Below are 25,960 nucleotides of genomic sequence, written 5' to 3'. Positions count from 1 at the left end.
AAATAAGCTTCAACTCATTCCCCGCAGACGCAGGCCGGGGTCTGTGTGCAAACGGGCGCAGGGAGCAGCGGGGGGAGCGCGGGGACGCCCCGGCCGCGGGGCGGCTGCTGCTCCGAGCCCTCCCGAAAATCACCGTCTAGAGCAGTTACCTGGGAAATGTGGCACCGGCCCTCTGCTTGCAAGGGAAAAAGTGTCAAGTCCTGAGCTCCAGTTGTCCAGGGTCAACTTAAGATGTCCGCAGATTTGTTAAAAATAAATCCTGGATTGCATATCCTGTTACGGGGGAAAAACATTTTCGAGTAAAGCAGGTGTTGAGAAGCTGAGTGGCATTTCCATTCATGAAAGCAACACAGGAGAGAGGAAGGAATGATGGAAACTAGCGAAAGAAGCAAAGACCAAGAGTAAAGCTAGTAACAGAACACATTAGCTTTCAGACCAAACTGCAGAGGGCTTAGAATGTGCATGTATACCACTTCATGTTCTGTACCCACAGTTTTAAATAAGCCAGCAATGCTGAAAATCTGTAAGAGAGACCATGGAACCCACCATGGTCCATAAAACATTTTTAGTTTTCTGCTGAAGTTTGAACCTTCCCCTAAATATAGAATAGCCTTTACTGGAATCTCTCCCACCCCCATTATACCCTCCCCCCATCAATTTTGCCTTCTTAATGAGTGCTATTTCAGAGCACTGATACACTTGAAGATTTTTCTCCTGGCTCCTAATTAAAGCAAACTTGCACTCACATTCCACACAAATAAATACCCCGGTCACACATACACTTCCCCCCCAAGAAAGTGATAACGCTCTTTTTGTGATAGTTGTAATTTTTTTTGAATGGTTCTGCTGTCCAATTTATTTTAGTTAGAATTTTCTTTGTCTTTTCTAAATCTTGAACCATTCCATAGTATATCTTTATTGCAAAAAAGTCAACATGCATCTTAGAAATTCAGATTGTAATCAATAAAACAAACATTACATATATGAATTTAAATGTATAAACAGTTAGAAATTCAACAATATCTCCTATTATACTATTACACAAGTTCACAATTTGTAAAAACTATAGTACAAGTTTACTATACACCAAGAGGAACTTTATTCCTTTTCACATGATTTTGTTAAAAAAAGCAAGTGTCATTTCCACAATAAGCAGGCAACCGTTTTCAGATTTAATCTTTCCAACTTGAGTTTGTTTTGTCCTTTCTGCTTAGGGTAACTCAACAACGCAGGGGAGGTAATCCTTTGTAATAGTTATTTTCTTTTTTTATCACATACTCTTCCACTGTTTACACCCCAAGTTCAGACTGGAAACATGAATTACACATCGCCCGTGAATACACTGGCTGGCGCAGACAAGTTGTGGTGTTAATTCTAAATCCTGTCTAAGGTACCCTCTGAAAGCACACGTGGATTTCACAAGAAAGCACTGCCGTAAAGTAAGCTGGGCTGTCACGTTACCTATTAAACCAACAAAAACCCAAAATGAAGCCCCCACACACTTCAGTATAGCCTAGTGTGCCCTAAGATACGGGGAGATCCCTAAGCTCGGGCCAAGTGAAGGTCACTTTCAAAGAGCTCTCCTCCTCCTCGCCCAGAAGTCAGACACCACGACGCTGCCCTGACCAGAACTCCCAGGAACACGCAGCACGTGTCCCACACGCAGCCCGAGTCCCGCGGCACAGCCCGCCTCTGCCCCGGCCTTTAGACACGACTGGCATGTCACTTGAGGATTTAGGTAAGCCTGCCAGTGTGTACTGTAAAGGGGGAAAAAGAAAAGGAAATAGTATGAAGCTCTCCAAAAATCATCAGCTGAAGCTCCCGTGCCCGTTTCCCTCCCGTCTCACCCGGGCCGTCCGGGCGAGGGCAGGCGTCCCCGACCACGGGCTGCCAGCTAAAACCATATGAAAAGGAATCCCACTCTACGTGTCCCAAAGGCTACTGCAGGTTTTCTTACAGCTTCATTCATTCACTGTAATTTTCATTTTCCAAATACAAAAATACAACAGTTCTTATTGAAATCTATACGCTGGTAGTTTTAGTACACAAAAAGCGCAAATATTTACAGAATTATACAGTTTAAGAAAAAACTCTGTACAAAAAAATATATAAATCCTTTTGATCCCTCTATCACTTTTTAAACTGTCAGGACTCAAATATGTTTACTGCAATGGATTTCTCAAAATATACACTGACTGAGCCACAGACATTAAAAAAACCATTAGAGATGATGGGAGAAAAGCAAGATACTCTTCCAAGCACGTAGGATTGGTTTCCCCTCGTTTCTTCATGTCTGTAATTTAGCCTCGTTATTAGCAGGTAAGTCCTAATTATCTAGAGGTGAGGTTTTAGTGTGAAGCGACAGAATACTGAGAGATTCCCTTCCACAGAGAGGGAGGTAGGAGACGGCCCTGGGTTGCCTTTTGCTACACGAGCACGGCCAAAGGATGCTGCTACCCCAGGGCACGCTCAGCTCCTGCCACCAGCCACCCGCAGAGCCACCGCCCCTGAAAGGCTGCGACGTGCTGTTCTCTTCAGCCGGGGACTTGCTGGTAAACTCATTACTCAAAAGAGGAGAGCATTTTTGCACCGATATTCTGTTTATTTTGTATAGAAATGTACATAAAATGTACTGAAAAGTGTACGGTACAAAGGGACAGTCGAGGCAAACACTCAGTAGACAGCACGCTGCTGCACGGCAGGAGCCGCGGAACGGTTAGGGTACACGGCTCCGGGACCTGTCCTTATCCTCCTCTCTACCACACCACACACCATTCTGGGGGGCGTGTGTGGTTTTATTTAAATGGTACAACAGTAAGGCAACTGAGAATGTAATGGTGTTCACCTCAACAGTGTCTGACCAAAAGAAGAACCCTCCAGACCCAGCTCTGGCCGCCCCTCTGAAGCCTCATCCCTTGCAGCTCTGCTCTAGCGCCCGGCTCGGAGCAGGACTCGGACATTCTGGTGGCCAAAACACATTTTGCTTCATGGGCTTGGTCTGAACACGAGCAGCTGGTGGCAGGGAGAGGAGGAAGAGTTTCTACTGGCTGGTAGGCGGTCGCCAGTTTAGTTGTTTTTCTTTTTGAGGAAGTATGAAACTCATCACATTCATGCTCACAAATACTGAAATGCAGTAAACAAACAGTCTGACTTGAACTTGAACCTTCTATGGAAACTACAGGAAAAAAATCAACAGTGAGTGAAAATCCACTCAAATATGTGTCATTGCTGATGTTTTCTGTGAAGCAGAATTTGAAGAAACAGAGTGAACTGGACAATATTATAGTAATACCCTGTTAAATTGCTTCTTCCATCTCCTCTCACAAAAAGCAGTAGAACATAGAAACCACGTGGCTTTCTAACATATTGAAATAAATGATTTATGAATCTAGCCACAAATAATTCCTACATTAAGTGATTCCATATGAAGTAAAATGCTATTCTTGTTTCAATTAGCAAATGAGGCAATTTTTTCTTTCATAACATTTAATGAAAGTTTGCGTCTTTCCCCTAACTCCATAATATTGCTAAATAAAACCTGTTGTATCTTTTCAATTATAAACTAACAAATCAATCACATTATAAAAAACCCAAAACAAGGTAATACAGGTGACACAAAAAGAGGACAAGAAAATACTAATATTTCCCCCCCCCCTCTCTCTTTTTATCCTTCTTAAATAGAAAAAAATCACCACCCTGGTGAGCTTGATAATTATGTAAAAAGTTACTGGGCCTTTGGCTAGCTTAGTATCACAGCTCTATATCCGAAATGTTTTTATAACAAACTTTGCTCACTTTAAATCTTGTGGTTTGAAAAGAAAGTAAAGCTTTTTTTGGCTCATCAACTTTGTTAAATAAATGTTTAAAAGATGTAGCTTGAACTATATTCCTAAAATTATACATTCCAATATCAAGTTTCATCTTCTCCAAGAGCGGGACTCATCCTCATCTTCATCATCATCATCATCATCTTCGTGCAAAAATAAATCTGAGGTTTCAGTCTCCTAGATGAAGAAAACAAACACCATACTTTTAAAGAAAGAAGTTCCCTGCTGTATCCTAGGAAACTGTCGTGCAACACAGCATTGGTTGTGCTTTGTATCAGGTTCCTGTTTACCGTACGTCCCCCTGGAACGCGCACAATGACGTTCAACAAGTTTTACAGAAAGAACAGCAGCCTCACACATCAAGGAAAGAAAGGCAAGCTTCAAAGGAAGCGGGAATAAACAACCACCCACCCTCTCTGCAATAAGTTTTCTGTTAACTGTCTAGACAGAAAAACCTTTAAAAGAGTGTGTTCATAATTAGAGGAAAGAATGTATGTAACTTATCCTACAGTGGAGCACTGCTAACGTGAAGTAAAAGCATTAGCAGGCTGCATGAGGAGAAGGGGAGGTTTATTTTCATAGTTGACCAATCAACATCCCCTCCAGAAAGTAGGATGCTTTTTTTCCCCCCTTTTCCTTTTTTTAAAATGTGGAAAACGTAACAGACTACTCAAAACCAGTTAAGTTTCTGGTTTGCAAAAACACCTTTTATGAAATTTCTTCAGTAAACAGAAAACTGTATCCTAAAGGAGCTCTTGGCTCCCCAGAAGAGCGATTAGGTTATAAACACACTTTCCTACCTCCTCCTTAGACTCCTCTTCCTCTATTTCTGTGGACACAGAAGGTACCTTCGGTTTGTGCCATGATATCTGTAGCCTTCGGTCTTTGAACCGGGACCCTTGGTTAGCAGCCTAGATTGTATGTTAAATGAACATATTTTCAAAAAGAGGATTAGGAAAAGTCTTTTTAAGATGGCCAACAATGAGCCAGACCCAGTGAGCACCATGCAGACGCACGTTTGAAGATCTCAACCATTTAAGTCACAATCATCCACTTCAGTCTTCCAAGAGCAACTTCGCTCCAACCTGCATCTGCTAACTAAGGCTCCTCTACCAGCAGCCTGAAGAGATGAGCAGAGCTCTGAACAGACCGTGCCACTGAGCCCTTATCAGCAAGAGGCCTGTGTTACCGTCAGGGTGAACAGGGGCTCTGTCCCCCTTCAGTGACCCTATATGCAGTAGCAACAAATACCCACAGGACCTAGCTGAGACTGGTGGGATCAAAGCCTGATAAATTTCCAAGTATGAAGGCAGACATGAGTTGAAAATTCTTGTTTTAGAACCGTGAAGAAAAAAAAAAATCCATTATTCTACTTACATTCTCAGCTTCTGAGCGAGATTTAAAAGTTAGAACAACACTTAATGGGGAATCCTCCTCTTGAAGGTCTTCAATATCTCCAAATTTCTATGAGAGAAAAATTGATTAGGAACAGTAGTAATCTCCTCCTCCAGAAACATGATCATCATGTGCTACAACTGCAGTGTACTAAAGCACCACCAAAACCTTATTTTTTTGGACAAAAAAGTGAGAGAGAGAAATCTCAGCCGTGTCATCCAGCAACACTGCAGCATCTGTATTTTTGGGCAAAAGCTCAGATTTATTGTTATTCTAATAAGTGGATCTTATTTTTGCAGGATGAAAGTAAGTCCTTCAGAGCTCATTAATTTGCAAGAGATTTCAGTAAGAGGAATCAGACTTTGCTGCAGAGCACCTGAATAACGTTCTAAATACACTACTGAGAGGAGAAAAGTAAAACTAGTATGGCTAGATTAACAAGAAGTTTGCATTTTTAGAATTAATATACTGCCTAATGGTGAAATTGGAACGACCACAGCAACAATAGTTAAATAGTAAAAAAGCCCCAACCCCAAAACAAACAAAAAAAGGTTTTATGCATGGAATACAGACAGCAATAAGGAAAACTGTAGTCAACTTCAGACTTCATATGAAGAGCAGAAGAAAAGTAGCTTAAAAGCCAGGAAGGTAATGGCTTGAGTAACAGCACCAGTTCTTTGTAAAAACTTTTTCTGGTTTTAGCAGCTAAGGATAGCTAAAACTTTCAAAAATATGAAGTCTCTCAGGAAGAGAATTAAAGGAAAGACGTTTTTCAGAAAGGCACTCTGGTCCCCTCCTAGGGCCTGTCCCGGGGTTCACGGCACTCTTACTGTGCCATAAGCAGGTTGGGTTCTGCTCAAACCACACAACGCTTTTCACTGCATTTACCTAATCAAAGGTGTTACAGTGGCCCTGGGGTAATCCACGAGGCCAAAGCAGAGGAAGAGCTCCCCAAAGAGCAAAGCTTACCCCCGCTGTATGAACAACTGCAAAGGTCTCTGCTCCCACCCAGGCCAGAAACAAACAAGCTGTCAGATTACCAGTTCCCTCGAGAACTCTACTGCTTTTCTGTATCGAGCTCTAAAGGGTAGGATTCTACAAAATTAGTTCTCCATGTCAGTCACTTGCTTTGCAAAGAGCATCCAGAAATACCAAACTGACTTGATCAGGCTTAGATTTCATGCTGGGTCTATTTATGAAGCATTACATCACCTCTCTGACAAGTTTACTGGCTTGGCACATGAAAACATCTCATTCTGGAAAGATTAACTGAGGGAAGCGTTAAATCAGTTTTTCCTTTATTATGTTAACTTAGTTAGGATGCTAACACACCCGGTAACAGCCTGCAAACCAGCAAGCTACTTGTCCTGCCATGAGTTTGTAACAACTCTGAAACTGATGTTCTCTTTAGCAAAGCAGTGCTTTGCTTCCTGAGCTAGAGACACAAGATAAATGGTATGAATTTCTAATCTGAAAAATAATCTGTAAACAGAGAGAGGCTGATATGCTGAATCAGTGAGAGTAGGCTATTCAGCTTTGCCCACTAAAAGGATGCGTTGGGCAGCTATTGTAAAGCAGCTATAAGAGGTTACATTCACACCCTTGATTACTCTTGAAACGGTTTGCTTTATCCACAGCCTGTTCCATGAATTCAGGATGAAGTCTTTGATCTGTGTGCACTAACAGAAACAAAAAGACTTGCATCTTCAAGAATTTGGAAAAGAAACAGTTATTTACAAAGTTCTTAGAGTGCCCCTCTCTGTAAGCAAGCACAATCCAGGTCTTGGTTACCTACTTAATCTCAGATTTATAGATCGGCCACAATTCTCCTCTTCAGGTTTTTCTTTTTTTAATGTGACCTCATACTTACAGAGAAGTGCTGTAATAATTCATCTTTTTCCTCTTCAATGAAGCCTCCAACTGTCAGTGCTTTGGGACGATGATCCACCACCATATGATTCAACATGCCCCTTCCTCTCCCACCACGACCCCGTCCCCGTCCTCTGCCTTGGGCTGGCACAGTCTTTCCTCGACCAGCAGGCAGAATGCCCAAACGGGCTGCCTGTTTCAGGAAGGCAAATAACATACAAAGCCATCCTCAGTTTGAAAGGATTTAAAACATTCATGTATCATAAATACATTAAAAGCATCAATCCAGACAAACTCACCTCTACTTGTAACTGATTCAGCTTTTTTCGCAATTCAGTTGTGTCTTCTCCAGAAGAGAGTCTCTTATGGAAGTCCAGCTCTGCATCTAACAGTTCCTTTTGTGCCTTAGAGGGAAAGGTGCAGAAGGAGAAAACGGCAGGGAAAAGCAGAACTGTAATGTGTGCTTTTAAAGTTTTATTCCACTTTCTCAGCAACACATTTTTGTAAATGATATAGACAGATCAGTACACAATATCTATACTTTCCTCTAAATTCAGTTTGGTTTAATTCCCTCCATGATGTGCCCCCACCCCATTTTTTTGAAGGGCCCAGAATTCTCTGCTTCAGAACTGGAACAGCTTGAGTGAGCTACATGCAAAACTAGGTCACCCGAGCTCCTTGAAACCACAGCTCGCTTGTCCACCGTTATCACTCAAATTCAAAATACTCCTTGGAAGGGTTTTGATCTAATGCTACTGCATTTTAGGACGCACTATTGGCAACAGTTACAAAAGATAGGTGGGCAAGTGTCTTGCACAATAAATACCTCTGTCTTGGACTTTAATTTTGATGGTGTAGAGGTTGCAGATGAAGTTTTTAATTCATCCTTTAACTGCGATATTTTTCCTGATAGTTCTTTTAAGGTCTTCATTATTTCTGCTCTCTCTTCTGGTTTCATAGCCTTATTTTTCTCCAGCTTGGATATCAACATCTGTGTATTAAGATCAGGAATATAAAATTCCAGGAAAACCAACACTGAACAGACAGTTACCTACAAAATCAGGATGTATCTACTAGAAGACATTCCAGACTCACCTTCTGGCATTCTATTTGTTTTTCTAACATCTCCTGCTTCTTTTTCCTCATGTCTTGTTGGAGTTTCATTGCCTCCTATATGAGAAGAGAATTCTTTTGGTCAGTAAAAAGCAGTCTAGCATTATATGTACTCTCTCACATATCATATTTTTTTCTTCAAGTTATAGAAGTGAAGGCCATAACGAAAACTACTAGTCTGCAAAGTGCACAAGTAGAAAGTGTATCTGGTCCAGAAAAAAACAAACTTCCTGTTGTGAAGTACTCTACTAAATTTCTGCCCCCTTCAGGCACCTCTTAAGAAATATACCCTACATTGTCATTTGCCTCATACTTGAAGAGCTTAAAATCAGGGAGATGCCTCAAGAAAACCCAGAAAACCCAAGGCGACCAAGTGGGTCAAGTAAGACACCCCCAGAGGGACGCTGCCTTACCCGTGGGGAACCTCAACGGGCACCTGCGAGACTGTCCGATCAAGATGACAAAATCCACACACGTGTAGAAAGCTATACAGCAATATCTGAGGTTTAAGTTGTCTATCAAACCTTTCTTTATAAGTAATTTGATCGCTATGCTGTCAGCCAGCCAATGAATAGTAAAGCACCTGTTTTTTTTTAAGCGCTTCTTGCACGTCGTGAGGTTTAGACCCTGCACCAGGCTTCATAGTTGTCTTTAAGTTTGAAGAACTGTAAACCATTTTTGAGTGGCTTGTAGAAGTAGGAAATGTCTGAAATAGTAAAAACACACAAAAATATGTAATGGCTTAAAATGAATGTGATATACCATCAATGAATTTGAGAGGAATGTATTCTGTGAAACAGGGACAAAACTTCCAGATTTGTGCAATGGGACAAGAGGACCCAGGCAATTCAAACACATGCATAAAGTCTAACACTCTACTTGCTTGGAAGCAATCGGCTTCAATCCTTGTTAAAAGGATTTCTATAAAAGACACTTACTTTCCTTTTTCACCCAAAACTCCCTCTGTATCCTGATACCCTCTAGGAAGGCCATTGAAGCCGATCTGCATCTGCATTATATTCCGCTTTGCAGCCAAGCATCATACTTTCTGATCAAGTAAGGCAGCAAAAATCACCTGCATACTTCCTTTCTTAAAAGGAGGACTTCTCTGTGGCCAAGAGCACATGCTGCCCTACGATTTCAGTGGGAATTAAACTGCATCAGCTTGAACTCTATGCAGAGGTATTCTATAAGCTTCTAGCACTAGTGTTAAAACACAGCCTAAGCTCAAAAATCACTGGGAAAGCAATTATATTTGCCAACAAAAAGCTGACATCACATACAGGCTGTCAAATTTGTTTACTATGAAGCACTGCTGAAAACTTTATGCTACTTAAAATACTTGTACTTTATTTCTGAGGTCACTATTCCTATTTTTAAGAAACAGCTAATGAAACTAGGAAGAAGTGACTGACCAAGGCTGCATAGGACATCAGTTAAAAGAAACAGAACCAACTGGAAACAATTTGCAAGTTCTTTTTAATCGTTCCTTCTCAGATACCAGGCCAAAGCTTTAAGTGCAAGCACGAGGAGTGTCAGACTTCCCTGCCATACCTGAGAATCCTCTGCCACAGCCCCAGGCTGGCTTAAGTCAGGCTGGGTTCCACCTGCTGCTCCAAGGCGACGTTTCACCGGGACTTTGTTAAGGACGTAGGCACCAGATGCCAGTGGTTTATTCATCACCTGTGTATCGACAGGTATTACAACAATGAAAGATGACATACTCTGCTCCCTCGAGGCAGCGTGGTTCGGGAGCGCTGAGCCCCTTCGCGGCTCAGCGCCCAGCTGAGGGCAGCACGGTACCTTTGACAGGCTGCTGTGCATCGTCACCGCCGGTGCCGCCGTCAGGGCCTGCTGCTGCAGGTGAAGCTGGTGATGGAGAGACTGCGCGGGTGTCTGCTGCTGTTGCTGCTGCAGCAGTGGGGGCTGCTGCTCGCTCTCCCTGTGCCACAGGACCCTTATGAACCGGTTGTTCAGAACTGCCTCTGTGCTGGAAATTGCCTTCCTAGCCTCGTCGTTAGTCAAGTACTGAATTAGAGCAGCTTCAGGATCATTCTGGAAAGCAACCTAAATCAAAAGTTCATTGGAATGCATTATTTCTCGAGGAAGAAAACATCTCAACCAGTAGCAAACCAATCTACAAATAATCTGCAATAATGAGTGGAACATCCAACGATATTAGGAGCTCAAAATACAGGTAAAACATTCTGTGTATTACAGCCAAGTACTTTTCGGCAAACGTTGCGTGTATGTTGCAGCAAAGCCTCTATACAGTAAAATAAAATTAGAAAAACAAGACTCTTCCAGCAATAGTCATATATTCAGAGCACTGGGAACTACCACCGGGCGATGACTGAGGAGACCCTAGTGTTGATTGGAAAGCTCTTTGTTCTAACCTCCTGCGAGAAGACCACTGTCCGAGGGTGTGCAATGCAAAGGTTCACCACATTCCCAAAGCAGCATTATCTAACACTCTTGAAGACAATTCTTCTCTAAAAATTAATCACAGGAATAAAAACATGTATTGGACTTTCTAGTATAATGACAGAGATAGCATGTTTTAAATGCATTATTTCATCATCAAGGTGCAGAAAGCACTACAGAATCTTTTGGGCTACGACATAAAATTATCAACTCAAGAAATACAAAGGCTTCCCAGGTATCTGTCTTTTATTTAGACCTCTGAGCACTGAAGAGGCAACTGCTTTGTCTAGAAAAATAAGGGGTAATTAAATGCTACTTTAACCATCTAACTACCTGTGCTTTGCTTGTACAGTGCTTTTCCCCTTCTTACAGCACAAGGAACACCACTGAATGGGAGCCAGTTCTAGGATGCAAAGCAATAAACTGATGCATGTGAGACTCTCCTGTAGCACCTTTGTCAAAATCCTGACTACGAAACAGGACTATCATACAGAACAGAAAATGTTAGATCTCTTTCAATAAGTTGTTCAAAAACCTGAGTTAGTCTAGATACTGTTAAACAAGCAAACCTTTCAAATTTCCTAAGACCTCATGAAAGCAGAAGTCAACATATCCCTACAGAGTTAAGATAATAACACAGATTAGACTGAGAAGAGGTTTCTCTGAATCTGATTACCTACTCTCCCAGTTAGCCTCCATTAGGATTTCTCAAGGAATGTAGTCCAGCTGCAATATTCAACAAGGCTTCAGGGAAAATCAAATACCTGCACACAGGCATAAAACTGAAATTTGTTTTTTTACCTGAATGTTTACAATAGTTCCAAATTTGCTGAAGTGCTCGTTGAGCTGTGTAATATTGTTCAATTCTGGTGGAATTCTTTGAACTTCTAGTTTTGTGTTGGTATACTGACTCTTTTTCAAAAATCCTGGTTTGTTCTGGTTGTTATTTGCTTGTCTAGAGAAAATGAGAAGATGGTAATTTAGATAGGCATACATATACTTAAGTAAGGCAGAAAACGTTAACGCTCATTTAACTTTTACTTTTCTTATATGAAGTATGCTCTCTAGACATTAACAAGTAAGAGCTCCTCCCACCACCAAATATTCAGTCTCCATATGAGGTGGACACAGCTTTTCTGACCCAGCCAGCTCCAATTACAGGGCCTAGTGAAAAACAACATTCACAGCACTGACAGCAATAAAGTGCATTTCAATTAGGCAACGGCAGTCGTTAATTCTTACTTTCCCAGCCACGGTTTCTTTATTGGTGGGCACTCCATGTTACTCGGAGATCTTTTCCTGCTGTCTGGTTCAAGGACAACTCTAGTTACGTTGCTGCTATTATTTGTAATGGGAATGGGAGGTTCAGTCTGGATGATAATATTGGCAGCTGGAGGAAAGGAAAAAGGCCGGTGTTATTCACCATATATCAACGGAGACATAGGAAATGCTTTCACTTAAACTGCAAAACAGGATTGAGTTTAAAAACATAAAAATCAGGCAGACTTTATCAAGTTGGTCAGTTTTGTTTATGAAGTTACTGCAGAGATCACTTGCTAGCCTAACTAAACAACTTGAGGAAAACATTTAGTCCAGCCAGCAGGGATGAGATTTTGACCTTTAAGATTGGTATTAGCTTGAAGAAACAAAGCTAAAACTCTGTATTTCAGGTACTGAAAACTCAGATTCTACAGGAAAAGAAAAAAAAAAAAAGGAAAAGAAACAAAGCTAGGTCCCCAAACTTCAGATTAGAGTTCTGCAATGTGGCATGTGCTGAAAAAACAACCAACTTTCCCTGTATTAAGTGCTGGCAGTGAAAGAGCAACCAAGAACCCTTTCCTCCCACTGCTAACCCCTCGTCACCCCTCAATCCAGTTCTCAGCAACAAACTGTTAATTAAGCACAGCTATGGCATGAAATTATACTCTGAGACATTAAAGTTCAAAGCAACTTCAACAAAACACAAAGCTAAAGCACTAGATCACAGTTTGCCAGGTACTTATTTACAACATTTTTAAGATTATGCTATTGCTGTTAGTCTCCTGCATATGCCAAATATTCAACTCCTAAAAAGAAGTCTGAGTTTAATAGTCAATTTTCTGTGGCTTTTATATAAGCCAGAGCTTTGCTGATTAACACTGGTGAGAATGAAGACTGGGCATTTTTGGGCACAGTTTTAATATTACAGTTTTGATCATACTTTGGAGGACGGTTTTAGAGGAAAACTTTCACACACATGACAAAGACAAGTCAAACAAGTGGTCTGAAGCACCACCGCCGAACACTCACCCCTGCCTCACAACTGAAATGGCTTCTCAGAGAATCTGTGGGACAGCAATAAAGCCCCAAGCCTGCCTTTATGATGTTCATTAAGATGAAAACAGCAACAGGGATTTCTGCAATAATATTTAACTATATTCTTTATAGGATGAGTCACTAAAGGAAATACTGAAAAAAACATCTCATCTACTGAGTGAGAAACAGCGAAGTGTAACAGCAAACACTGACATTTAGCATCTTATAAGGATCGGGGTGGGAAAAGCAGGTGGGATAAAGAAAGTTATGCTAACAGAACAAAAATTCCTTTAAAGAGCCTTGACTTGTTCCCTCCCCTAAAAGATCTATTGTACATGTCACCACCAAGAGACTACATCCACATCCATCCAGTTAAGGATTCAGAATTACTTAGATGCAGACTGGGATTTCCACGGGCTAGGAGATTTTGAATGCTACCTGCAACCTCCACTTCAGAGAGAACGTCTGGCTGACAGAGTCAGACCATCAAGTACAAAAACATGCCACAGCAGTTCCCCTCTTCACTACCATCACAACAGCCGAGGCGAGTACTGCAGATCATCACCTCCGTGCCCCAGTCCTAAACACACCCTTGGTAAACCAAAAAGCAGCCTGAGAGGTTAAAGCCATCGTTCTGCACCGTGTCTCTTTCGAGAAGCACTCAGCACCCAAAAAGTGCCTTCACAGGCTAAAGAGGAATAAAACCCCGACCAACCAACCAACAAACCCCCTTGTAACGTTCCCACGCAAGTGGTTATTTGTAATCAAAAAGGCTGCTTTGACTTTAATATGGTCAAGTTAGCATTTTAAAAAAGGTAGAGATGTCAGAAAATTGGTCTGAAATACGGGACCAGTGAGAAAAGCTACTGCTTTCAGCCTGAAAAAGGGGACAATAAGTGTTGACGGTCCTGGACAAAAATAGCAACAGCAATGACTAGAAACCCTTCCTACCTCTTGGATTTGTATCCATCTCCCCAGATGTTAGGCCAATTAGATTTGGACGCTGCGTTTGTGCTCTTGTAAAGAACTGTCGATACTGAGATCTACCAGCACTGGTAATACTAGGAGCTTCAGGGTTATAGCCATCTGGCTCATATGTATCTATAAAAAAAGGAGAGAAATGAAAGAATTTTTCAAATGAGTTTAAGACTCAGGGTTAATTTTCCTTTAAGGAAATGCATTGATGTCCAAGAATCAGAAGTTGTTTTGGATGAAGAGAAGAGAGAAAAGATGTTGTACAGCCAATGTGCCTAGCCGTTGAAAACCCTCAACTGAATGTTATGCCCAAGGCTATTTGGGCATAATTCTCTTGTTTTTCACTCTGATTGTTACCGTTTGTCAAAAGCACATAGGTCACAATAATGGAGTATTGCTGGTGAGCTGCCCGAAAGAGGAATGAGGTGTCTGTATGACAAGCTTCACAATGCCTGACAGCGTTTCAAGGGGAGCAATAAAAGATTTAGTTTGAGCATTTATTCTCTAGGGACTAAGATCCAAAGAGATTTTCAGTCTTTGCTGCCCAACAGTCTAGTTTACTCAAGAAAAGGATTTTTGAGGAAGAATGTACTTAAATGATTCCAATCAAAGAAAGCTGAGAAATGAGGTAATTTGGCCAATACTTACCTATTAAATTCTCTTAATTTATCTAAGAGTGAGATCATCTGCCTAGCTCCAGTAAAGTACTAATGATTATTTTAATTAAAAGGGGTAGCCATGAGAACACAAGACAGAATTGATTCATACTGTTCTTCCAGCCCAAGTTCCAAATCAAGGATGATGCATTTTTCCAACCACAAAAATGAAAAGCTATCCAAGAACTAGAATGAAAAAAGTCTATGAAAAGCCTCCACAGAAACACAGTACATCCTGTAACTGAACCGAATGCCTTTACAAGGGGTATTGACAGACTTGAAACAATCTAAATTTCAGCTCCTTATTCCACAGCAACAATGAAGACTCTGCAATTTAGAGCAGATGCCTCAGAATTTCCACACTGATGTTTGGCAGTTTAGTGTCAGACTCGACCGGGAGCTTCCATTAACCTTGCATGAGCTGAATCACCAGTTGCTCCTCCACGATCTGGCCCAGGATTGATTGCAAGAGGGCAACCAGCAGTTGTTAGTGTAACAGTCTGACAAGGGGGCAGGAGAGTCTCCCCAGATGTTCTGGAGAACAGAATTATGCAGTGCAACTGAGGTCAGTGATGCCTGCGAGCTAAGACAGACAGATTCACCCATTGGAAGAAGTTCTGAAGCTGGAAGAATCAGAAGGTAACATCTAAATGCCTGACAGCATTTGGAGTTAGCTGAACAATTATCTAACAAGGTATCCAAGTGACTCAAGTTCTGAAAAGCATGGAAGGCGCAAAGGAATGACATGGACCATGAACTAGAGCCCTCCTTTGAATAAAATTCAGAATGTTTATGTAAAAAAACCCAGACAGGAATATAAAACATTGAGATTTAATTGTCTTATTTTGCTCATGTAAACCATGGAAATGCCATTCCTCCTTTCATTATCGAAGAAATGGAAGCTTTGTTAGATTTAAACTGCGCAATCTAGGACTCTTCAGGTATTTTGCTATGTCCCCTCATAAAAACCCACTTTTTAAAAATCAGTTCTGTTAAGGAAGATGGACACGTCCATTGAAAGGTTTGGGTTTTGTTTTTTTTTTTTTTTTTTTTTTTTTTTAAAGTTAGAAAGCTAGACCTAAATTGATTCTGGAAAATAAGGTAGAAAGAAAGCAGTAATGTATATGAAGACTGCAGAGACTATTGTGATACACAGCTAAAAAAAAAAAAACCACCTCTCATCTGTAATAGCCAAGAGCGGATAGAAACAAAGACCAAGTTAAACAGTAATTACAGGCTTGCAGAGCCATCTTCTGCCTACTGATGTCGTACTGAACCGCTTGAGGATGAAGAGAGTCCCTCTCTCATGCAACAATCTTTGCTTTGAAGGTACGAAACCCAGGTGGAGCTCCCACCAAGGCTCTCCCCTCAGACAGTGGCAGAGCACTAGGGCTATTCACACCGAAACAGCAGATGACGGCCTGACCACAGGGAAAGCCATCAGACTTCTTTTTAGATTTGTATGTACCAGAGGAAGACAGAGGTAATAATTTCTAATCACCCATCAACAGAGGAATTTTAAAATGCATATCTCAAGCAGATTTTAAGAAAAGGTATTTGCTTACGTTCCGATACTGTATACAGTAGGTTCTGGGGTAAAGGAGGAGGTAGTCTTGCTCCGATGGGTGCAAGACTGGGCACTGCACTTGTCCCAGGCTGGTCACGATTATTTATCAAGCTTGACTGTGTTAAAGGTGGTCCTACAATGACACCACAGAATAGATCACTAAGACTTGTAACTCCACAGATAAAACATGCAAACAATTCAGTGCAATTTGTTTATGCCTTGTTTTGAGCAATGACAAGACTGTTAATATCGATAACCCCACCACAGTAAAAGTAAACTGAGAAGCCCTGTTCAGGTAAGTTTCTCCAATTCCAACACCTTTTCTCTTTCTCAGAAAGGACAAAGCCTTAAGGAAAAAAAAAAAAAAGAAAAAAGTGTCTTTTTTTTCCCCAGAGGTTTATTATTCTGGAGCTTTCACTAAAGCAGCTCCTCCCTCAGCTCTCCCATGGAGAATCAAGGCTTGCTCAGAGCAAGAGACTGTACCAGCAACCCTTAGGAGTACAGTTCTAGAACAAAAACCACAGGGCAAAAGGCATTCACAGACAAGGAATTTATCTAGATATTTTTGCTCTGTTTGCACCATATACAATACATACATTCCTACTTAGAATATGCCCAAAAAGGACAATGTGTTAGCTACACAACCTATCGAGACACGACCACAATCAGAAGCGCTGCCGGTTCACTCAGTAGCAAGCCACTTCCACTAAAAGGCTCACGCAAAGTTTTGGGTTAACGCTGTATTATTTCTCATCCCATAGCTGCTGCTGTTTGATACAATTATCACAGCACGTATTTTGCTACTGGAATAGAGAGTACTGAAACTGAGCATCCACAAAATACTTTCATTTCTTCATAGAATTTACGTTACAAGATGCAGTAGGATAGCAAAAAAGGCTAAACATCTGAGATCACTGTTGAGCTAAGATAGATCTTAAGATGCATCTGCTTTCTGTAGCAGATAATACAGCACGAACACAGAAATTTAAGAGCTTTTAGTAGATCAAATCTCAACATTTTTGCAGTAGGAAAAAAAGATGATAGTGATGCAGTTGTCAGTGATCAATCCAAACACCACCAGGGTTATGAGATAATCTGAAAGATACTCCCCTCTACTCCCCTGCCTAATTCTATTTGGAGTGTTGGAAACATCACATTTTACAGGTGGATTTTTCTGAATTATTTTGGCAATATTTTGAACGGCACAAGACTAGCAAAGAAACCTGAACTCATTACTTTGAATACAAACAGATCTTCCAAAAAGAGCCATGACTGTAACTTGGTGACAGACACAGAGAGCACCATGCCGACTTACTTGGTACGGGAAGCACAACGGGAGGCGGTGCCTGCGGATGAGCCTGTGGAACTGGCAACCTTATGTTACGAGCTGGACCCGGCAAAGGGGGCAGGAGCATTCCAGGAGGAGGGGGGAGTCCCGGAGGTGGCGGAGGAAAAGGAATCATACTTGGCAAGGAAACTTCATCTACTACTAAAGGATCATTTCCATGATCAAACTGGCAAAGATCACCAAGTACACAAAATCCTCGCTCTGGAAAACAGGAAATTTAATAATCTTTTTAGAAAAAAAAAAAAAAATTAGTTGTCGGAGATTTGTAGCATCTCAGTTCTTCCTGGAATTCCTCACTACAGAAAACATGCAATCACTGATCCAACATTACATTAACAGATGAGGTTTCAAAATAATCCAAATTGGAATGATCTTCCATAAGAACACAGAAACATACATGCACCCGTCACAAAAGCTGTGGGGAAAGAAGTCAGAAGTACCACCTGATTTCCATTAAGACACACACACTGCAATCTTTATCAGACCTGCCAGTGGTTGAAATATTTGCCAGGCACATACAGAACTGTGAACAAACTCCACATGTTCTTATCCAGCAACTGTCAGACCATAAGCAGACTGCTTTTAGCAAGTAAAATGCATTTCCTTCCCCAGTAAAATGCAGGTCATATATGCACCTTTTACACACAAGGTATACTTCATAGGCTACTGCATTTTGACTTGCTGTCCACATTTAGTGAAAACCTAAAAAAAAAGCTCAGAATAATTGAAACAAGGTATGAAACTGAAAACTAAGAAACAGTTTACCATCATAATCTCGACATCTTCTTTTAGGAGGAGGGTTTCTACCAAATGAACTGGGATTGCTATGATTGTTGTAGTAATTTGACCAGCTCTCTGTTGTGTTTTCAAGATGGTGCGCAGGTGCAATTACAGTAACAGCACTGGGAATAGACTGTGCAGAGGAATACTGTTCAGTAGATTTACTGGGAGACACAGACACTGGATTATATGAGCTTTCAACATCATTTCTTTCACTCTTGAACTTCGATCTCTCTCGGTGCTCTGTTTAAAAAAAAAAATAAAATAGGTAAAGTCTTCATGCTTTGTTCTGTGTATCAGAGCCTTAAGAAAAAGATAATACACAACAGTATAAACATTTCTCTAAATATTCAGTATTCTTCATGTTAAACTGTTCTTGAAGGAGCTTAGTCTTAATATAATGCAAACAGGGTTTTAACTTCAGAAATAAAAATGTTTTCTTTGCAAAACGCACCTTCATTCCTCTACTCCTTATTCCATTCTGGATTACAGCTTTCTCTTTTAAAGTAGAAAGAGGCGGGGAAAGCTTGAAACCGACCCCTTGCCCTTAATCAACATGGTCTCAACATGCATTGAAATCTGTGCCTCTTATTTTTCCAAGAGACCTGAATTAGCCCTCAAAGAACAATGGATAACATAGTAACCACCCCCAATTACAAAGAAACCTTTTTTAAAAAATGCACAGTAAGAAATGCCAAAGCGGGTAACGCTATTTTGCAAAAGAATAGATCTCTAGAGGGGAGAGAAAAAAAAAAAAGAAGTCAACAGCTTTGTCAGCACACACAGTACAAAAATATCAGCTACCAATATCCGCTGGTATACACCTGTGGATAAATTAAGAAGTTAGCAAAGAAGAAACAATCCCCTTAATTGTTCTGCTCGAAGAACAGCATCTTAATTACGGGTTTCAGGAACACAAAGCTCTCAAATTTGCTCCAACTACTCAAGGCCACCCAGCGCCTGCCAGACCACACAGTGTGTGGGAGTCGCCGCACTTCCCCGACACCTGATGTTCCCCCGAAGCAGGACCTCAGGTACTCACCAGCGCTCCTGCTTGTGTCACGGTCTTTGCTTCTACCCCTGCTGCGGCTGCGGCTTCGACTCAGCCCTCTGCTTTTGCTACGACTTTTACTCCTGCCGCGTCGCCAGCTCGACTTCTCTCTGTACAGGTCGCTCCTGTCGTAGTATCTGTCATAGTCCCTCCATTTTCCATCGTCTCTCTTCTTCTCTCTGGTTCTAGAAGACACACGCAGACCATGTTTGTGAAAAAAGCAACCCAATTAAAAAACAAGCTTGCAGCAAGTTAAGATACTGTTCATCCTTCCCATCCATTTCGACGGCAAAACATTTGAGTCAGAATTTTCCAAATAACATAAAGAAGTAGAGAATCTCAAAGATGAGTCACTGATTGGTATAAACCAGCAAGGGAAGGGCTAAGAACTGGAAAGGTGAAAAAGACAACTGAAACAGAACACATTTTAAAGCAATGTTGATGCTGTGTGAATTCCCCCCAACCCCTAAAGACCTTCCCCTGCAATGCCCTTCATTTATGTCACAAGGGAAAGAATGCCATTTATGACATTCCTAGGGATTACATTTGAAAAGTACTCTCATTTTTTCAGAAGAGACAAACTTCTACTGACGGTTCTCAATGCACATGATCGGCATGCTGACAATACATCGTGGACAGAGAAAAGTGGGGAAGAAATCACTATTTTTACAAAAAAAAATAAAAATCACTACCTATGAGGTAAAAATCCATAGTTAAAGACTGTCAGCAAATACAGAAGAATATGTTAGTATTCTGGTTCAAAACTAACCTTTGTTCACTGGAATCTGCACGGCTTCTCTGTGGACTGGAATACTTCTTTTTCCTGCCATCCCGCTCTTCTTCAACTGGCTCTTGAAAATTCTGTTTAAGAGACAACTAACAATCAAGAATAAGTATTACTTTTTTTTAAAAAAATGAAGAAAGTAAGACCAAGATTTAGTTCAACTTGACATTAGCATCCCGTATAAAAACAATTATTAAGCATTACTTGCACAGAATACTTAAGCACCTCAGGGAATCAAGTGCTAGAGGTTGTTGGGCTTTTTGTTTCAATCTTTCAGGTATTTCTGCAGAGGAGATGCCCCCAAATAAAACTACTTTGATATTTTGTTTTTAAACAGGATTCATAAAAGACAAGTTCTTCATCCACTCTCCATTTCGTTAGTTGGAGTAAGCAAGTCTACAAATGAGGTACTTTCTGAATCTCTTAACTGAAACACAGGTATCAAAAGCCACTTCTCCAAGTGGATACGCCACTAGTTTATACTTTGAAATAAATGCTTTAAAACAAAAAAGCGTTCACATGGTTGAGCCAGTCACATTTCTCGCTGGCCTTAACAAAATCAGTTTTAGAAGTCTGTTAGCTACACCACTACTGTAAATCACTTTGAACCATTTTGTACTTTTGTTGTCTTTGCTGCCATTTTACGCTGTGTAGAACTTACTGTACATTTTGGTGGCAGAAGCTTAGATGCAATAGTCTTTAACAGTATTTTTCCCCAATTAAAACGCAACAGAAAAGAAGGCTTCCTGCATCCTTTTTAAGATTATCTGGGGAGAACTGGTAGGAATATTCAAGACTTGGCTTGAGAGGGCTCTGGAGAACCCACCCTAAGGCCCCGCTTCCAAGACAAGTTATATCAAAGGGTAGCTGGGGTCCCTTCCAACCTAGGCTTAGCTACGATTTACACTTGGTTTATTCTGTGTCCTCCATTTGCAGGAATCACGTAATACACTCAGCTATATGACAAATCATCAAGGCCTTACTGATGATGAAATAACTAATTAATGTCCTGATCCTGTAAAGGTGTTCCATAAAGCTGTCCTGGAGATCTTCTAGAACTTCATATATACTCTCTGACTTTATGTGCATCTTTCCTATAGTAATTAAAACCCATATTCAGCCTAAAGTATCTTTGCAAACTGTTATCAGAGTGTACAAAAATAAAGAATGTTTACTTCTGTAGCAATTTTTCCCCAACTCTCTCTCAAAGCTGGTAAATTAGGATGCTACAAACACAGAGAAGAGGTCTCTTCCCTTGGAAAATCACCAGCTTAGAAGAAAAAAACATCTTAGACAAGCGATAGAGGATTATACAATATACAGATTTAGACAACTATGGAAATATTACTTTGATTTTCTCAACAACTCAACTGTTTGCAATTTTGTCAATAAAACATAAGATAAAAGAAATAACTGTTGGCAAACAAATGCTACCTCACTTTTAAAAGTAATTATCCCTCAGTATAGAGGCCACTGTATTTCACTGATTTAAAGTATCAGAAAACATTTAAAATAATTTAGATTCCTCACAGTTATACAAAATTGGAAAAGGAAATGTTTTGGAATGTTTTTGCTTCTTCCTCCTCTCTTAAACCTTCAAAAACACTTATCAGCTCATATTGCCAGGGACGTCTGAATGCTATTAATCTAGATCAAAGGTAGATTGTACAAAGGGATTTTAAAATGTTTTTATTTGAATGGACAGAAAAAATCATGTTACCTCCTCCTTGACTTCTTCTTTTTCCTGACCTGCAGGCTTTGCTTCTACTTTCGTGGGTTCAAGAGAAGGAAGATAACTCTTTGTGTACAGACTTTCAAAAAGTTTATCTACAAAACCTGAAGTTTCTGAGGATACAGAACACAAGAAAATATTGTTACATGTTGATTTAAGGGCACTGTTAAAATTATCATAGAAGTCCCTAAAAAAAAAAAAAAGTCATCCAGGTGGGCTACTCGCAGCAGCAGCAGCATCTTAGATTAATGAACATTAGTTCCATTCAAGAAGCTGGAATTACATTTATGGAACTTGAGGCTGTTTATTTAGATAAAGAAATTAATCAGGTATATTGAAACCAGAAACAGTGACTTTTCCTTCAATCACATTTACAACTTTGAAATGTTCTAAGGGGCAAGCGTGATCGAAACTTATGATGAAGGAATAAGTCCAGTTACTCCACTAGTGACAGTCAGCAGCCTCTTTACAGCAATTTTTATGAAAGTAAATCAGTTATAGAAGAGTAATCATCAGTTAAACATCAGAGTACAAAAAACCAAAGCACAATAAATTCCTCAGTGAGTGTCAGAATTTCAAGTGCTTAAAACCTTGAATTTGAACCAGATTGCTACGAGCTCACCAGAAGCCTGAAAGATTAACATGGACCAGGTTTTCAAAAGTTATCAACATCTGTCAGAGCAACGTCTGGCAGCATGACTGATAAAAAGAAATTGCCAGATTTCATTTCAAAGGATTGCCTCCCACCCACCCTGAACAAGACCAAGCTACACAACATCATTTTAAGATTTTTTTTTTTAAAGCACAAGATTTTTATTCCTTCCGTCTCTGTGAGAAACATTCAATTCACATCTAACAATAAGTATTTTGATGGCAACAACCGTACATCCTCCTTCTTCCTCCCTCCTGCCCCCCAATGAAATGAAAACCACCGAACAGATGAAGTAGTGGAGGGCACAGTACCTTTTTGCAGAAAGACATCCAGCTGATCAGCACAGAAAGCTTTCAACTCTTTCTCTGGTTTGTCTTTCTTGACTAATGCCACAACATAGTTGGCTAAGGCTGAGGGGTCTGCGTCACATCTATTGAGAGAAAGCACCGTTCTTGATTCTGCTGAAGTATCCCCAAAACTCTGCCTTGGACAATCACGGTACAGAAATGCCACTGAAAAAACCTGGCAACACACGTTGGATGTTTTTCTGACATCCAGCACCAACACAGCTGCACTGGGATGACTGAGCCACCGAAGTTGCTTTTTTTTTTTTTTCTCTTTCAATTACAGCACAGTATTTTAGTTGCCTTGTGACCACTCCCCCCACCCTACAACACCTGACAAGGTTCCCACTCTTTTGCTCTTTCCTGAGCTTTGCTTAGGAAACACTGAACTCCTTTTTTTTTTTTACAGAAAGATCCAATTCTAGGGCAACAGAGCAGATGCCATTGTTTCCTAACTTTCTCTAAGCACAGCAACCACCACAGAGTATGAGTCTACAAGAACAGCAGAGCAAGCACCAGGAAAGTCACTGCACAATTACTGTAAAGTATTAAAATGGTTTTATAGTATTAAAACATGACTACCACGAAAAGTACTTCAGAAAGATGTATCGCAAAATACATTTTAAATACGTACACAGATACGTTCTGTACAGCTCATTACTGTGCCCAACATACCGGGGGTTTCCTTCCCCGAGGACTATTTCCATGCCTACAATTTTTACGCTGATCCTTTAACGTTGGTACAATGTCTAAAAGGTGCAATTCTTAACACAGAGTCACTATCTGCAGTACCTAAGCCCTCACCTAGCTTCATGAAGGCCAAAGATAGCCAACTTCGTACAGCAATACTCTGCCACTAATCTTTAAATTGGATATTGCTTTAGATTCCTTTATTCAGCTATTAGAACAACACCCAAAGCATGAACTAGATTAACAGTGTTAAATGATTAAGCAATAGCTCATTTTGCCTCTCTCAAAAGATGCAGGTGAAAGCTATCAGATGGTAGCTAAAACCTAAAAGAGTTTGACAATTCAAAGATTATGTTGATTTTTAAAGATTAACATTTAGAGAGGGGATTGTGTATTTTCTAAGAGCACTAGCTACGGAAATAGAAAGAAATAGTATAAAGTATACAGAACTCAAAATAATCTTAAGGGTTGGAAAAAAATTCCATAAAACAAACAAAATGCAAAAAGCCATGCAGATGACAACGGGTTAAGAGAAAATAAAACTCCTCAATGAGTCAATCAAGCAGCTCCACTCCAAATTAGTTTGCTTGCCGCTTCCAACATCTGATGGAAGCCACGTTAAATGTGGCAATTAACAACATAGCAGCCACAAATTTACAGATTTTACAATTCTTACACACGCTCACGAAGAGAAATAACGCAATGCATTTGGTGCCAGTGCTCACGTGCAACCAGCTATAAACCTTCAACTCCAAACGAAGGAGACGATCCACCACTTCAAACCACCCCCATTCCTCTCCCCAAGCATTCGTTTCCCCGAGGCGCTACGGGGGCACGCGCAGGGTGCCCACACTTCTCCAGGTTAACCGTTCTGTATTTTCTCTCCTGAACCCTTGGCTGTTCGGACCCACTAACAACTTCCCCGATTCTCTGGCACGAACCCTCGTCTCCAGCCCCGTCCCCAGGGCGCAGCTCGGGGGCCAAAGGAACGGCAGAAGCCGACGGGAACCGGGAGCGGAGGGGCAGGGGGGACTGCCAGAGAGGTTTGGCCAAGCATCAGAGAGCGCTGCGATCTTGAAAAAGAAAACAGGGAAGTCATGAAGAAGTTTCAAAGGCCTGCTACTTAACGACTACAACCGAGTAGTTCTTAGGCTTATTTAGATCATGAGAATAGAAAGATAGGTGTAGAAGCACCAGTTGCCTACACACTGCAAGGGAACGTCCTGCAGCTTCAAGCCGGTCTTAGCTCCGCTCTGCGGAGGCTCTAAGGCCGGTTTCCGAGGCTCCCTCCAACGGCCCTTGCCACAGGGAACTCTGCAAACCCTCGCAGCGTCCCGGCGGCGTGCGGGCGGCTTTTCGGAGCCCCGGCACTTCCCACCGCCGGCCCCGAACCCCAACCGCCCTCTCCCACCCCAGAAACCAGCCGCGCTCCCCTCCCGCCCTCCGCCCGGAGAGGGTCAAAGCTCCTGCGCGCCTCCAGCCGCCGCCCCGGAGGCCGCTCCTGCCCCTCGGCTCCCGGCGGGGTGTTTCAGGCCTCTCCGACAGACCGACGCCGAACTCCCGCACGGCAGCGGCGCGGCGGGCAGCCGCGCTCCGCGGAGGCCAAGGCCGCTACGCCCGTTCCGGGTACCAAAAGGCCGCGCTCAGCGCACCGGCCCGCGGTAAACCCCAGCCCCCGGCCCGAGCCCTCTGGAACCGGAGTCCGGCTCAAGCCGAGCGCGCGCTCCGAAGCGCCGGCCCCAGGCGAGCCGCCCGCGCGCCGCGGGCCGGGCCCCGTCCCCCTCCCGGGGGCCTCAGGAGCGGCGGGGCGGGGGGCGGCGGGCGGGCACGGGGCCCGGCGCCGCACCGCGCGTCCCGGCCGCGCTCCGCGGGAGCCCGCGGGAAGCGCTGCCCGCCCCCCCCCAGCGCGGAGCCGCCTCCCCTCGCGGCGGCGACCAGCCCTGCCCCCGCCCGCACTCACATCGGCTCCAGCAACTTGGCCAGCCAAGACTTGAGGGCGTCCACGTTCTCTATGATCATGGTGGCCCCGCTGCTCCGCCCGGCTCCGCTTACACCGCCGCCGCCATGGCCGGCCCGCTCCCCGCAGCCCCCGCTCGCCCCGGCCCCTTCTCCGCCGAGGCCTAGTACAGGAACTAGCCGCCAGCCCGCAACGCAACCTGCTGGGCACAGCCGGGGCGGGACCAACGCGCCGCTCACCAATCACACGGCGGCGCTCGCGCGCTGCGAGCCAATAGCGGCCGCGAAGAGCCCGTCCCGAAGGTCAGCGGAGAACCAGCAGGCTAGGTCGAGCGAGCACATGAACCCCGCTGCGACATCTTTGGGGGTGCTCTTAAAGGGGCGGCGCGCCCGGCGCCCGGGCAGCCCCTGGTGGGCGCCCCCAGCGGCAGCCCCGCGGCGCGGGGCGATTTACTTTATTTTCCCTTTTTTCGAGGTTCCCGCAGGGGGAGCCCCGCGGCCG

At 42.4% G+C, this 25,960-nt stretch overlaps 1 protein-coding gene across 5 annotated transcripts; it reads right to left on the bottom strand.

Annotated features, from left to right (window-relative positions):
• Positions 1-834: 834 nt before the first annotated feature.
• On the bottom strand, positions 835-25,639 carry RBM27 (RNA binding motif protein 27). 5 transcript variants are annotated; one of them, XM_074915816.1, is made up of 21 exons: positions 25,463-25,639; positions 22,780-22,898; positions 21,805-21,929; positions 20,070-20,176; positions 19,292-19,485; positions 18,235-18,492; positions 17,437-17,670; positions 16,120-16,254; positions 13,875-14,024; positions 11,871-12,018; positions 11,430-11,583; positions 10,008-10,271; positions 9,759-9,887; positions 8,788-8,910; positions 8,187-8,261; positions 7,918-8,082; positions 7,391-7,495; positions 7,093-7,284; positions 5,205-5,291; positions 4,628-4,738; positions 835-4,004 (listed from the first exon to the last, which is right to left on the bottom strand). In XM_074915816.1, the coding sequence occupies exons 1-21, from the start codon at positions 25,519-25,521 to the stop codon at positions 3,918-3,920; spliced, it is 3,021 nt and encodes a 1,006-aa protein (XP_074771917.1). In that variant the 5' UTR covers positions 25,522-25,639; the 3' UTR covers positions 835-3,917. The 5 variants fall into 5 exon arrangements, with proteins under 5 accessions (XP_074771917.1, XP_074771918.1, XP_074771921.1 ...); XM_074915817.1 differs by having other exon boundaries at positions 20,070-20,161; XM_074915820.1 differs by lacking the exon at positions 13,875-14,024.
• Positions 25,640-25,960: the final 321 nt, after the last annotated feature.

The sequence above is a fragment of the Athene noctua genome, chromosome 12 (genome assembly GCF_965140245.1).
Source record: "Athene noctua chromosome 12, bAthNoc1.hap1.1, whole genome shotgun sequence".
Classification (NCBI taxonomy): domain Eukaryota; kingdom Metazoa; phylum Chordata; class Aves; order Strigiformes; family Strigidae; genus Athene; species Athene noctua.
The sequence above is the reverse complement of the archived record's forward strand: the minus strand, read 5'-3'. Positions and strand labels throughout refer to the sequence as shown.

Coding starts and splice junctions, on each gene's coding strand:
- RBM27 (XM_074915816.1), bottom strand. CDS start 25,521: ATGATCATAGAGAACGTGGACGCCCTCAAGTCTTGGCTGGCCAAGTTG. Junction 8,911..9,758: donor CTGTGGCAGAGGATTCTCAG/GTATGGCAGGGA, acceptor TTACTATTTCAG/ACATTTCCTACTTCTACAAG. Junction 4,005..4,627: donor AAGAGGAGTCTAAGGAGGAG/GTAGGAAAGTGT, acceptor TTCTTCATCTAG/GAGACTGAAACCTCAGATTT.